At 35.4% G+C, this 14,847-nt stretch overlaps 1 protein-coding gene across 1 annotated transcript; it reads right to left on the reverse strand.

Annotated features, from left to right (window-relative positions):
- Positions 1–5,576: 5,576 nt before the first annotated feature.
- LOC117326123 (beta-1,4-mannosyltransferase egh-like) lies at positions 5,577–7,029 on the reverse strand. Its single transcript, XM_033882748.1, has one exon. The coding sequence runs from the start codon at positions 6,996–6,998 to the stop codon at positions 5,613–5,615; it is 1,386 nt and encodes a 461-aa protein (XP_033738639.1). The 5' UTR covers positions 6,999–7,029; the 3' UTR covers positions 5,577–5,612.
- Between the last annotated feature and the right edge of the window lie 7,818 nt (positions 7,030–14,847).

Here is a 14,847-nt window from a genome sequence, read left to right on the forward strand (position 1 = left end):
CTCAAAATGCAATATGCATAACTAGGAACCAAGGGGAACCTATATATGAAATTTGAGAAAGATACCTTCATTACTTTCTTAGAAAAAGCGATAACAAACTTCAATTGTCAAAATCCAAGATTGCTGCCTGTCGGCCATGTTGTTTTCCGATTGGTCTCAAAATGCAATATGCATAACTAGGAACCAAGGGGAACCTATATATGAAATTTGAGAAAGATACCTTCATTACTTTCTGAGAAATAGCGATAACAAACTTCAATTGTCAAAATCCAAGATGCCTGTCTGTCAGCTATGTTGTTTTCCGATTGGTCTCAAAATGCAATATGCATAACTAGGCACCAAGGGGAACCTACATTTGAAATTTCAGAAAGATCCTTTCAGTATTTTATGAGAAATAGCCATAACAAACTTCAAATGCCAAAATCAAAGATGGCTGTCTGTCGGCCATGTTGTTTTCCGATTGGTCTCAAAACGCAATATACCTAACAAGACACAAAGAGGAACATACATATGAAATTTGAGAAAGATCCCTTCAGTACTTTCTGAGAAATACCAATAACAAACTTCAATTGTCAAAATCCAAGATGGCTGCCTGTCGGCCATGTTGTTTTCCAATTGGTCTCAAAACGCAATATGCATAACTAAGAACCAAGTGGAACCTATATATGAAATTTGAGAAAATACCTTCATTACTTTCTGAGAAATAGCGATAACAAACTTCAATTGTCAAAATCCAAGATTGCTGCCTGTCGGCCATGTTGTTTTCCGATTGGTCTCAAAATGCAATATGCATAACTAGGAACCAAGGGGAACCTATATATGAAATTTGAGAAAGATCCCTTTAGTACTTTCTGAGATTTAGCGATAACAAGAATTGTTTACGGACAGAGGGACGGATGGACGTCCAGGCCCACCAGATGGATAGGCGTCCAGGCCCACCAGATGGACAGGTGTCCAGGCCAACCAGATGGACAGGTGTCCAGGCCCACCAGATGGACAGGTGTAGAGGCCCACCAGATGGACAGGCGTCCAGTCTGACCAGATGGACAGATGTAGAGGCCCACAAGATGGACAGGTGTCCAGCTGGCCAACCAGATGGACAGGTGTCCAGGCCCACCAGATGGACAGGTGTCCAGGCCCACCAGATGGACAGGTGTCCAGGCCCACCAGATGGACAGGTGTAATAAGATCATGTTTACTTCAGTTGACAACTTTTAGGCAACAATTCAAAACAGCTATAAATAGTAAGATCAATACAAACATTCCAATTAGATCTAGTTATTATATAGGTCCAAGATCTAGTTATTATGTAGGTCAAAAATCTAGTTATTATATTGGTCCAAGATCTAGTTATTATGTAGGTCCAAGATCTAGTTATTATGTAGGTCAAATATCTAGTTATTATGTAGGTCAAAGATCTAGTTATTATGTAGGTCAAAGTTCTAGTTATTATGTAGGTACATCTAAATATAACTCAAGATTATATAGCAATGGTGCTCTATAAACAAACACAAGACCACATATACATGTTACTTGTTCAGGTATATATATATATGGAATATAAAAATCACATTGGTTATATAATGTCCAGGACATGTCCTCACAAAACCATTACAGAAGGAGGTTCATGAACTCGGATGTTTGCCTTATCTAACAATGCTTTCTTATGGAAAATTTTAATTCTACGTTAAGGAATGTTTATAAAACCTGGACGAGAACTCCTGACTTTTCCCAAGATGATCATCAGATGTTGTGATTATTAAATACTTAGCATCAATCCAGGATAATGTTGGAAAGCCTTGAGATTCTGCTGTTGCTGTTTGAGTCATATACAACAGTTGAATGTCCTGGGTTTCTGATGATCAAGGAGGGGATTTGTCCAGAGGTAACAGTGATAGTTGTTAGAGTATGGCAGGATATGGCAGAGTATGGCAGGGTATGGCAGTGTATGTCAGAGTATGGCAGAGTATGGCAGTGTATGGCAGTGAATGGCAGAATATGGCAGAGTATGTTATAGTATGTTATAGTATGGCAGAGTATGTTTGCGTATGGCAGAGTATGTTAGAGTATGGCAGAGTATGTTAGAGTATGTTAGAGTATGTTAGAGTATGGCAGAGTATAGCAGTGTATGTTAGAGTATGGCAGAGTATGTTATAGTATGGTAGAGTATGTTAGAGTATGGCAGAGTATAGCAGAGTATAGCAGAGTGTGTTAGAGTATGGCAGAGTATAGCAGTGTGTTAGAGTATGGCAGAGTATGGTAGAGCAGAGTATAGCAGAGTGGCAGAATATGGCAGAGTATGGCAGGGTATATGACAGAGTATGTTAGAGTATGTCAGAGTAAATGACAGAGTATGGCAGAGTATGTCAGGGTATGGCAGAGTATATGACAGAGTATGTTAGAGTATGACAGAGTATGTCAGGGTATGGCATAGTATGTTAGAGTATGACAGAGTATGTCAGAGTAAATGACAGAGTATGGCAGAGTATGTCAGGGTATGTCAGAGTATATGGCAGAGTATGTTAGAGTATGATAGAGTATGTCAGTCTATATTTCCTAACAGAAATGTAATGGTTTAGGGTTTGCTGAGATTCCAACACTGGACATTGAAAAACTGATCTGCTCCCCTGTCATGCCACCATCAATCTGGGTCTCAGATCGCCAGTGATAATCACCATCAATCTGGGTCTCAGATCGCCAGTGATAATCACCATCAATCTGGGTCTCAGATCGCCAGTGATCTATGTATACAAAGTCATTTTGATACTCTCTATATCTAAAGTTTTGATTACAGAAAAAAAAACTATGAAATGAGAATAAAATGGTGCTCTTTGAACATCCATTTTGTACATTTTATATAAATGCTGTGATTCATCAGGCATCTATTAATATTGCTCTGAAACAACCAGCTATGTTATAATATAGTGCACAACGCTACCTACAAAATGTACCAATCTCAGTCAAACAACGCTACCTACAAAATGTACCCACCTCAGTCAAACAACACTAACTACAAAATGTACCCATCTCAGTCAAACAACACTACCTACAAAATGTACCCATCTCAGTCAAACAACACTACCTACAAAATGTACCCACCTCAGTCAAACAACAGTGGTACATCGTACAAATTTTGATCAATTTTGGCATTGTAGGGTAAAACTTGGGTAACATATACTGCTACAAGCTGGCCAGCAATATTTTGTCAGTTTATAAAAGCAACAAGTATTAACAAATAGCCAAGGTTAACTGCAGTGTGTAATTATACTATACACACATATACAACTGGTATTATATCATTTTTACAGTAAATAATAACATACATGTATACATTATTATGTATATTAGCCATCTATACCATCTACAGTGTACAAAGTACACAACAGAATTGACAACACAGAACTTAATCATTATCAGGATTAACTTAAAGTCCATTATTGAAACAGATAGTGTTGAAAAAAAATTAACAACTTAACTTGTACAGATATAAATTCATCCACATCCTTGTTTTGATTATGCGTGTTGTGATACAAGGGAGACAATTTGTTTCTACAATTCCTAAGTTGTCTCCCCTAGACTAGACTAGTACATTTCCATATTAGGAGTATATTTCCATATAAGACTAATTCTCTATTGATTAAAGCTTAATACATCTGAGTAAACATTACCTCACTATCTCAGGATCATTCCTGAAAGGTTTCAACTAAATTTCATTGGTACAGCTTGATTTAAGATTAAATATTATGCATTTCTTTAAGATGGCAGAAATCCTAATCAATTTCATTGCAACCCTAAAGCATCATTTTCATCTATTCATACAGGTAGTTAGTACCCAACAATCTCCACTGATAGAAGGTTGACTTGAGAAGTTTGAAATATGTTTTGTTTACAAAATAGCTGCCATAGCTAATATAATACATATACATGAAAAAAACTTTTATTGTTTTGAGTTCCAAAACAATCTATCAAAGGACCTCTTTCAGAAACAACGGCAATTTTGCTCACGACAGATAGCTATAAAGTTGAGTTAAAAATCGACATCGACTTCAAAGGAACACTATATATACAAACAGATTTTGAAATAAATTACTTTGATTTTCATCTTAAATTATCAAATACTAGCATAGTACTGTGTTTATTGATTTTTTTCTAAAAAAAAAGACTTTTTGACATTTAGATGACAAACTTATGGGTCCCCAGAAGTGGATGTATCACTTCCTTAAAAAAAAAATTAATTTGTTACTGACGAATTGGCCTTCCTTATCAGTTCCGACGACTTGTTGAATCACACGTTCATGTTATATACTTTGTACAAGCATTTCACTATCGACTGATTTAAACCATGCAACCACTTTATTGCTATTGGAATCTCTGTTGTGGAAACAAGCTAACCTTAGGTTTCGCCTCATAATCACTTGAACCAACTCATTCATTTTTGTAGGTCTATTTCTTGGAAATGACGCAAGAAACAATCAGATTTAGAATCAACTCTACTTTCACTTTAAGTATAAAATGTAGAAACAAAAAGAGATTTAGTTTAACGATTGACAATTGGAAAATCCAAGACAAAAAACAGTATTTGATGGGTGAGGGCCATTTTTATCAATCGAAGAGCTCAGGATGACTTTCCAATGTCCAGAATACTCAGGGATAAAACTGATCATTGTGTATGATTTTAACTGTTTTTCTATAATTTATCTTAAACAAATGTCTACAAATATATAAAAACGTGAATTATAAACTTAATCACAAATACCTTGCATAAGGAGATATTATTGTCTAGTGTGTTGTTAGCGCGTTTTGGGAAGAATAATTTCTGGTCCCATCCTGAACTCATCAGGATTGATCATAGAAATAAGCGACAGTTTGATTCCCCCAAGAGTTCCAAATAAATTTCTTCTCACAGAATATGGTGATAATCGCTATAGGTGGCTGTACATGTTCCACCTAAAAAGTGAATCCGTCTTACACCTCAGGTGGGCAACACTAAGTAGGCCATAACACAGGCCCCGGGACCTTTTGAAGTTTTTAAACCTACCTCATGGGTTGTCTCCAAGATGGCTACACCTAGTTTCTGTCAAATTGGTTCGGTGGCAAAATTCCATTGTACCGGTAAGAGGTCCTTTTGCTAAAATACACTGTTCGAGATTAAGAAAAAAAAAAACAGTTATCAAGACAGCAACCATCTTGGATTTCAAATAAACAAAAGAACACTTGGTCAGGATTATCTCTGGATTTTTCTAGACAAGGCTCTTGTGAACACAACAGTTGGAATTTAGAAAAAAAAGTTAAAATTATCAAAAAGGTAGCCACAATGGATAAAACATAAAAAAGAAAAGTGAAGCATGATATTGAGGTGACATTGTCACAAACAACGAGACAATGGAGTTGATAATGGGACAAAAATGTCCTCAACACTAAACTGGCAAGCCCAGGGCTTCAGCCAACTCCGTAATTTTACATTTTAGCTGGACGCAACTTTTTACAAAGATCTAGAATACATTAGGACAGGTGGCCATGACAGTCAAACAGGGTGTGTCACAGCAGCAATGATATTCTTTAATATCTGATGGACACTGAGAATATAGTGATATGATAATATAATGATGATGTTACACTTCTATGCGAGATGGACTAGTTTCCTTTTTGACGATGTGGAACCCTCCTTGTTTCTGGGAGACAAGAGCCCATGTCACCGCGCATGTCTCTAGTAATACACATACTGGTATCATTAGAATGGGGCAGATACACAGAAACAGGAATTTCAACAATCCAGTCCGACGATAATTAAACGATTTTACTGCCCCGAATACAAACAGGAAGAGCATTACTCCCCCCATGAAGCCACATAGGAAGTTGATGATGTTTGGCATGGGTAAAGGGCACAATGGTACGAGGACAAGGTTAGGCACGGTGATTGGCATAACGAGCCAACTAAGGACCATGACAGAGATCCCAAACTTGTTCCTGGCGGGAATTTGACGACTGAGGAGGACCATGATGATACCTTGAACCCACCGCTTCCGCTGACGAATGAAGTCCATGCAGGAGAAAGTACTTTTTTCCCACATTTCACCCTCGATGAATCCAAACTTGTACCCCTCTCGCCATGCACTCAAAGCAAAAAAACAGTCCTCTGCTATGCTGCCTTCAGATCCAAAATCAAAGGTTATCTTTCTTTCCGCACCAACATTTGAAACCACATAGCTTCCTTTCCAGCTAAACAATGGTTTGTGTAGATATTTAAGAGTATATCGGATGATTCCATAGTCTACTCCAACACGGACTAAATCGGCGATAGTGGTAATCCAACAAACGATTTCTTCATTGGCATATGTGATGGCACCCTGACCAAAACTGTAGAGCCCCTCGTTTATAAAATTGATGATTCCAATTACACATGATTCGGTTAGTAGTGTTTCCTCATCCAAGTGGATGATCCAGTCATTGTCGGATAGAACATTAACGTCGTCCTCGAGGCAGTATTGGAGAGCTCGCGCTTTGTACAGACATCCTTTCGCAGACTGATATTGTGTTGGCACAACTACCTCACGAGTACGGGACGATTTAGCCAAGTTTATACCTGTGTCGGTCACTACTTCAAAAATAAAATTATCAAGACCAAGCTCGGAACATATGGCAATATTCCTACTCACATTTTTTCTGACTAGTTCCGGAAATGTTCCACGGGTAACTACTCTAAAGCAGAGAAATGGTCCAAAAAGTGTCGATGATTTTACTTTAGGCTTTTCTGGGAATGTATTGAACATTACAATACCTAGGAAGTTACATATAGATAGAGGCAATGGTACTAGTGTGAGAAATCTCATTATGTACATCAATATGGTCGGCCATTTCCCGTATGCTGTATAGGGATCAAAAGTTTGCCACATGCCTGGACCAAAAGTGCCCGTCATCACGACGAAGATGGTCAAAATGGTGAATAGGATACACAGCACAAACAGATGGATCAGACCAGAATAATGAATAAACTTCATCCTGATGTTTTGTGTTAAATGACTGGTTCAATGGCACCTAAAAATAAAGATAGTTAATATTATACAAAAATCTTATTTACAATTTGGTTTAGCATTTTTATTTACATAACAATACAGACTGGAATATAGGCAGATCATGTACAACTGTAAGGTCCTAATTAGGAACATTGTGTACAACTGTAAAGTCCTAATTAGGAACATCATGTACAACTGTAAAGTCCTAATTAGGAACATTGTGTACAACTGTAAAGCCCTAATTAGGAACATTGTGTACAACTGTAAAGTCCTAATTAGGAACATTGTGTACAACTGTAAGGTCCTAATTAGGAACATCGTGTACAACTGTAAGGTCCTAATTAGGAACATCATGTACAACTGTAAGGTCCTAATTAGGAACATCGTGTACAACTGTAAGGTCCTTATAAGGAACATTGTGTACAACTGTAAAGTCCTAATTAGGAACATTGTGTACAACTGTAAAGTCCTAATTAGGAACATCATGTACAACTGTAAAGTCCTGATTAGGAACATTGTGTACAACTGTAAGGTCCTAATTAGGAACATCATGTACAACTGTAAGGTCCTAATTAGGAACATCATGTACAACTGTAAATTCCTAATTAGGAACATCATGTACAACTGTAAGGTCCTAATTAGGAACATCATGTACAACTGTAAGGTCCTAATTAGGAACATCGTGTACAACTGTAAGGTCCTAATTAGGAACGTTGTGTACAACTGTAAAGTCCTAATTAGGAACATTGTGTACAACTGTAAAGTCCTAATTAGGAACATTGTGTACAACTGTAAAGTCCTAATTAGGAACATCATGTACAACTGTAAGGTCCTAATTAGGAACATCGTGTACAACTGTAAGGTCCTAATTAGGAACATTGTGTACAACTGTAAGGTCCTAATTAGGAACATCATGTACAACTGTAAGGTCCTAATTAGGAACATCGTGTACAACTGTAAGGTCCTAATTAGGAACATTGTGTACAACTGTAAGGTCCTAATTAGGAACATCATGTACAACTGTAAAGTCCTAATTAGGAACATTGTGTACAACTGTAAAGTCCTAATTAGGAACATCATGTACAACTGTAAAGTCCTGATTAGGAACATTGTGTACAACTGTAAGGTCCTAATTAGGAACATCATGTACAACTGTAAGGTCCTAATTAGGAACGTTGGAAATGGAACCGGGATGCCGTGGAAAACGGAACCAAATATCAAATTTTATTTACATACCCGTTGAAAATGGACCCCGTTGAATAGTGAACCACATAAAAGTATTGGATCTCGGTACCAGTTTATATTGTCATAGACGTTGCGATAAGATATGCTTACAAGGTACAATGTACAAAAGATATTGAACGACATTGGTAAAATAAAATGGCCTGTGACCTCAGGTGACATTTGATATCGCATTAGGCTGTTATGAGAAGTGTACATAAAATGTATATAATACTTATGTACATTGATTAACACTTTAACTCGTGACAACTAGTGACCAAGATAATGACCATTAGCATCACTTTAAATAAGATGTCCCTATACAAGTACACGATATTGATTGACATTGATTAACAATTTGACTTTTGACCCTTGGTTACCCATATAATGACCTTTGCTATAACTCATCACTATTATAGGATATTCATATGACATGTACACGATATTGATCGACATTGATAAACAATTTAACCTTTGACCTTTGGTGACCCAGATAATGACCTTTCGTATAACTTATCACCGTTACAAGATATGCATATGACATGTATATGACATTGGTCCACAATAATTAAGAATTTGACATGTGACCTTTGGTGACCCATATAATGACCTTTGGTATATATTCAAACTGTAATATGATATGCATATGAAATGTATACGATATTGATCGATATTGAGTAATAATTTGACCTTTGACACTTGGTGACCCATATAATGGCCTTTGCTATAACTCATCACTGTTATAAGATATTCATATGACATGTACACGATATTGGTCGACATTGATAAACAATTTAACCTTTGACCTTTGGTGACCCAGATAATGACCTTTCGTATAACTTATCATCGTTACAAGATATGCATATGACATGTATATGACATTGGTCCACAATAATTAAGAATTTGACATGTGACCTTTGGTGACCCATATAATGACCTTTGGTATATATTCAAACTGTAATATGATATGCATATGAAATGTATACGATATGGATCGACATTGAGTAATAATTTGACCTTTGACCTTTGGTGACCCATATAATGACCTTTGCTATAACCCATCACTGTTATAAGATATTCATATGACATGTACACGATATTGGTCGACATTGATAAAAAAATTAACCTTTGACCTTTGGTGACCCATATAATGACCTTTCGTATAACTTATCACCGTTACAAGATATGCATATGACATGTATATGACATTGGTCCACAATAATTAAGAATTTGACATGTGACCTTTGGTGACCCATATAATGACCTTTGGTATATATTCAAACTGTAATATGATATGCATATGAAATGTATACGATATTGATCGATATTGAGTAATAATTTGACCTTTGACACTTGGTGACCCATATAATGACCTTTGCTATAACCCATCACTGTTATAAGATATTCATATGACATGTACACGATATTGGTCGACATTGATAAACAATTTAACCTTTGACCTTTAGTGACCCAGATAATGACCTTTCGTATAACTTATCACCGTTACAAGATATGCATATGACATGTATATGACATTGGTCCACATTAATTAAGAATTTGACATGTGACCTTTGGTGACCCATATAATGACCTTTGGTATATATTCAAACTGTAATACGATATGCATATGAAATGTATACGATATGGATGGACATTGAGTAATAATTTGACCTTTGACACTTGGTGACCCATATAATGACCTTTGCTATAACCCATCACTGTTATAAGATATTCATATGACATGTACACGATATTGGTCGACATTGATAAAAAAAATAACCTTTGACCTTTGGTGACCCATATAATGACCTTTGCTATAACTCATCACTGTTATAAGATATTCATATGACATGTACACAATATTGGTCGACATTGATAAACAATTTAACCTCTGACTTTTGGTGACCCATATAATGACCTTTCGTATAACTTATCATCGTTATAAGATATGCATATGACATGTATATGACATTGGTCCACAATAATTAAGAATTTGACATGTGACCTTTGTTGACCCATATAATGACCTTTGGTATATATTCAAACTGTAATATGATATGCATATGAAATGTATACAATATGGATCGACATTGAGTAATAATTTGACCTTTGACCCTTGGTGACCCATATAATGACCTTTGCTATACATTGTAACTCATCACTGTTATAAGATATTCATATGACATGTACACGATATTGGTCGACATTGATAAAAAATTTAACCTTTGACCTTTGGTGACCTATAACTCATCACTGTTATAAGATATGCATGTGACATGTACACGATATTGGTCGCCATTGATAAACAATTTAACCTTTGACCTTTGGTGACCCATATAATGACCTTTGCTATAACTCATCACTGTTATAAGATATTCATATGACATGTACACGATATTGGTCGACATTGATAAACAATTTTACCTTTGACCTTTGGTGACCCATATAATGACCTTTGGTATATATTCAAACTGTAATATGATATGCATATGAAATGTATAAAATATTGGTCGACATTGATTTATAATTTGACCTTTGACCTTTCGTAACCCATTTAATAAACTTTGGTATAACTTATCACGGCTATAAGATATTCACATAGCACGAAAACGATATCGATCGACATTGATAAAAAAAATGACCGATGACCTTTGGTGTAACTTTTAACTATATAAGACATGCATATGACCTGTATATGACATTGGTCCATATTTATGGAGAATCTGACTTGTGACCTTTTGTGTCCATTTTAATTACCTTTGGTATAAACTTCAAATTGTTATGCATATGCATATTTTAATGTATGCGATATTGATCGACATTGACCTTTGACCTTTGGTGACACATATAATGACATTTTGTATAAATTTTAAGTATTAAAAGCTATTCATAAAACATGTATACGATATTGATCGACATAGATTTGTTCAACTATGTTTTCGGTAAATTATTTATAAACCGAGATCCACTGTAACGTTTGAATATGGAACTGGTGTCATTTTGAAAATCTAATATTGAAAAGGGTTAATATGTTATGGAGTCCATTTTAACGTTGAATTTGGAACCGGTGTCATTTTAAACTAATAATATGGAAAGAGGTCAGTATGTTGTAGGGTACATTTTCAATATTGAATATGGAACCGGGGTCATTTTCAGCAAATCATATGCAAATGGGTCAATACCACGTTGAATATGGAACCGGGGTCATTTTTTTCTTTTTAAATACGCAAAAATATATACCAAAGGTCACTATATGGGTCACGAAAGGTCACAGGTCAAATTATCAATCAATGTCGATCAATATCGTATGCATTTTACATGTATATCATATTACAGTTTGAAGATATACCAAAGGTCATTATATGGGTCACCAAAGGTCACAGGTCAAATTGTCAATCAATGTCGATCAATATCGCATAAATTTTACATTATATCATATTACAGTTTGAAGATATACCAAAGGTCATCATATGGGTCACCAAAGTTCACAGGTCAAATTAACAACCAATGTCGATCGATATCGTTTACATGTCACATATCTGATAACAATGATGAGTTATACCAAAGGTCATTATATCGGTCACCAAAGGTCACAGGTCAAATTATCAATCAGTGTCGATCAATATCGTATACATTTTACATGTATATTATATTACAGTTTGAATCTTTATCTTCGGATCACCAACACAGAGTGAATATGATACATTGTGCTAATAAATAGATATATAGCTTAGAAACACAAATGACGAAGGAAGACAACTTTTTGACTCGTGCCCTTACCGGTCCTCGAACTCACGATCTACGGCACCCACAAGTCAAAAAGTTATCTTTTCTTCGTCATTTGTGTTTCTAAGCTATATATTACAGTTTGAAGATATACCAAAGGTCATTATATGGGTCACCAAAGGTCACAGGTCAAATTGTCAATCAATGTCGATCAATATCGCATAAAGGAGGTGGTGCATAGGAGGGCTAAATCGGCCCACGGCGATTTTTTTCTCGGAAACATATTTTTGTCAAAAGCATAATATCCCCGATTATGTGGGAGGAATTAATTTCCATTCCTCAATGTATATATTCTTTTTTTGGTGATTTCATTATTTCCCCATCTAACTGCATAAGAAGCTAATGTTTTGACCACTAATTATTATAGAACACATTTTATTTCCTATTTGTGAAACAAATTCACCCCATTTGTTTAAGGTTTAATTTTGTATGAATCATCACGCTCCGTGACACTAAAATTAAATTTCAGCCTAATTTGATGTCTTCTTTGTGAAAATCATTGTTTTTAACTTTTCATTTAAAGTCTAATACCACAAAGTTATTAATTGAGTACTATCAAAATTTCCGGTTAGAAATAATCTATGGATATTCATAAACATTTAATGAAACAAATTTATTTGGTGAATTACTGGATATGCCAAGATTTTATTATGTTAAATGCATACACCCCCAATTTCGGACAACATATCAAAGTACCGAAAGTACTGGAAAATAGAGGCAAATGCTAAAAATAACAATGCAACCAGACTTTACTGCTTGTGTCAGACAGGGTGCTCCTTTTTAACCCTTGGGTTTTTAATACAATTTACTTCATGACCTTTCTTTGTAAGCAAAAATCTTTTGTTATCCAGTAATTTTTGATGATTTTTTTTTAGTTGTGTATCAAGATTAATATGCAAACATGTTTTTTAAAAGCAAAATTTGATAGTACTCCAACGATTATTACATTTCATCTACTTAACAAATAAAAGAAAATTTCAAGAAGGTATTTTTTTTACTGATAATTTTGTTAAAAAAGCTGTAATTACACTTTCTATTATACAAATTCATACTAAACACACATGTTTTTATAAAATATAACATCACATGAGACTATCAATGCAATATGAAATTTATCAAGTACTTTTGTACGAGAAATATACTGAGTGCACATTTTTTACAGAAATCATGTTAGGTGGCGCTGCGTATACAGCATTTGCCAATTTTCGTTTTAGTGTCTAAAATGACATGTATTTGGTAAAAGTCTATCATAATATCATGCATAAAATAATATTCGGCCGTGGGCCTCCATGCACCACCTCCTTTTACATTATATCATATTACAGTTTGAATATATACCAAAGGTCATCATATGGGTCACCAAAGGTCAAATTTTGTACAAATAAACGTAATAAGCTTGTTCATCGTAATTAGAAAATGGAGAAAGGTGCTTACCCATTACAGTTATTCAACGGCGTTGGAAACTTGCATTAATTAATCAAGTGCTAATTAATTGACGATGTTTAAAAAAAAAATAATAATTTTGACAATTTTGTAAGAATGAACAGCACATTCCGTGGTTTATTTAAAAATACCCTCACGCTCTTGTCTGTTTCATAATTATTGATTTTGGGTAATGGGGTGCGCTATAACGATTTTGAGAGGAAGTGTTAGCCTAATGTTCATCCTTTGGTATTGGAACTCTTCAACGTTTGAAGTATCGAAGTCGGCATATAGAAAGGGGAAAATGTTGATGTACACGAATGCAATGGATCGTTATTAATTAGGATAATTATTTTCATAAGCTTTCCAAAAGCATAAGGTATAGTTAGAAGTTTTTGGTTGTGCATACACGTTTGTAGATTCAGCACTGTGGTAAAACCATCGCCCTTATCGTTGCCATGACAGCCGATCGAAGCAGAAATCATGACATGCATCTTGCCGTTTTTTCGTAAAACTACATTCATACCTTGCATTGACTGTAGTTGTTTTATCATATCTGATCAATTCAAACGTAAGAAAAAACACTGAAACACACAGAATGACACAACGCGAGACCTGTAAATGGGACGTCATTGGAATGCACAAGTTGTAACAAAGTACAACATCGTATGATGTGTACATGACAGAGACATATATCCCTTATCGAGAGCGCCTTGTCCCCTATCAAATACACGCGAGCACAGGTAAATTTGGCTTTGCGCATGTGTGTATCGATGTAATGGAACTTATTCGACATGTTCTGGTTAATCCGCCATTACGTCAGACCAAAACATCGTCAATTTTAAATACACACAAAAAGCACATCGTTTTATTTAGACCATTACAAAAGTTACTACATCAACGAAAAACTATCACCACACTTATGGGATATAGTCTTATTGATCATGCACACTGTTGTCATTTATCCGTATTTTCGAAAATCCATTGGATCCTATTCGACATGTCCTAGTAATTAAGCCGCCATTACGTCAAACCAAAGCATCGTCAAATTTAAACGCACACAAAAAGCACATCGTTTTATTTAGGCCACTACAAAAGTTACGACATTATCCAAAAACTATCATACTTATGGATATAGTCTTGTTTATCATGCACATTGTTGTCATTTACCCGTATTTTCGAAAACCCCATAGGGACTTTTCGAAAATTGGAGAATCCCGCCGATCTTCCCTTTGGTGTGTGCTTGACTTTCATACTCAAAATACAAACACTTTGACAGCAAATTGTGATATATTTCATATTGATGACACTTCTGCGCTTTGATATTAATAAAATTAAAGCACATCATTGGATCTTGGTGATGATTTCAAGTAGAAATCCCTCTATATATGTCTCTGGTACATGA

Source organism: Pecten maximus, chromosome 4 (assembly GCF_902652985.1).
Source record: "Pecten maximus chromosome 4, xPecMax1.1, whole genome shotgun sequence".
In the NCBI taxonomy this organism is placed as follows: Eukaryota; Metazoa; Mollusca; class Bivalvia; order Pectinida; family Pectinidae; genus Pecten; species Pecten maximus.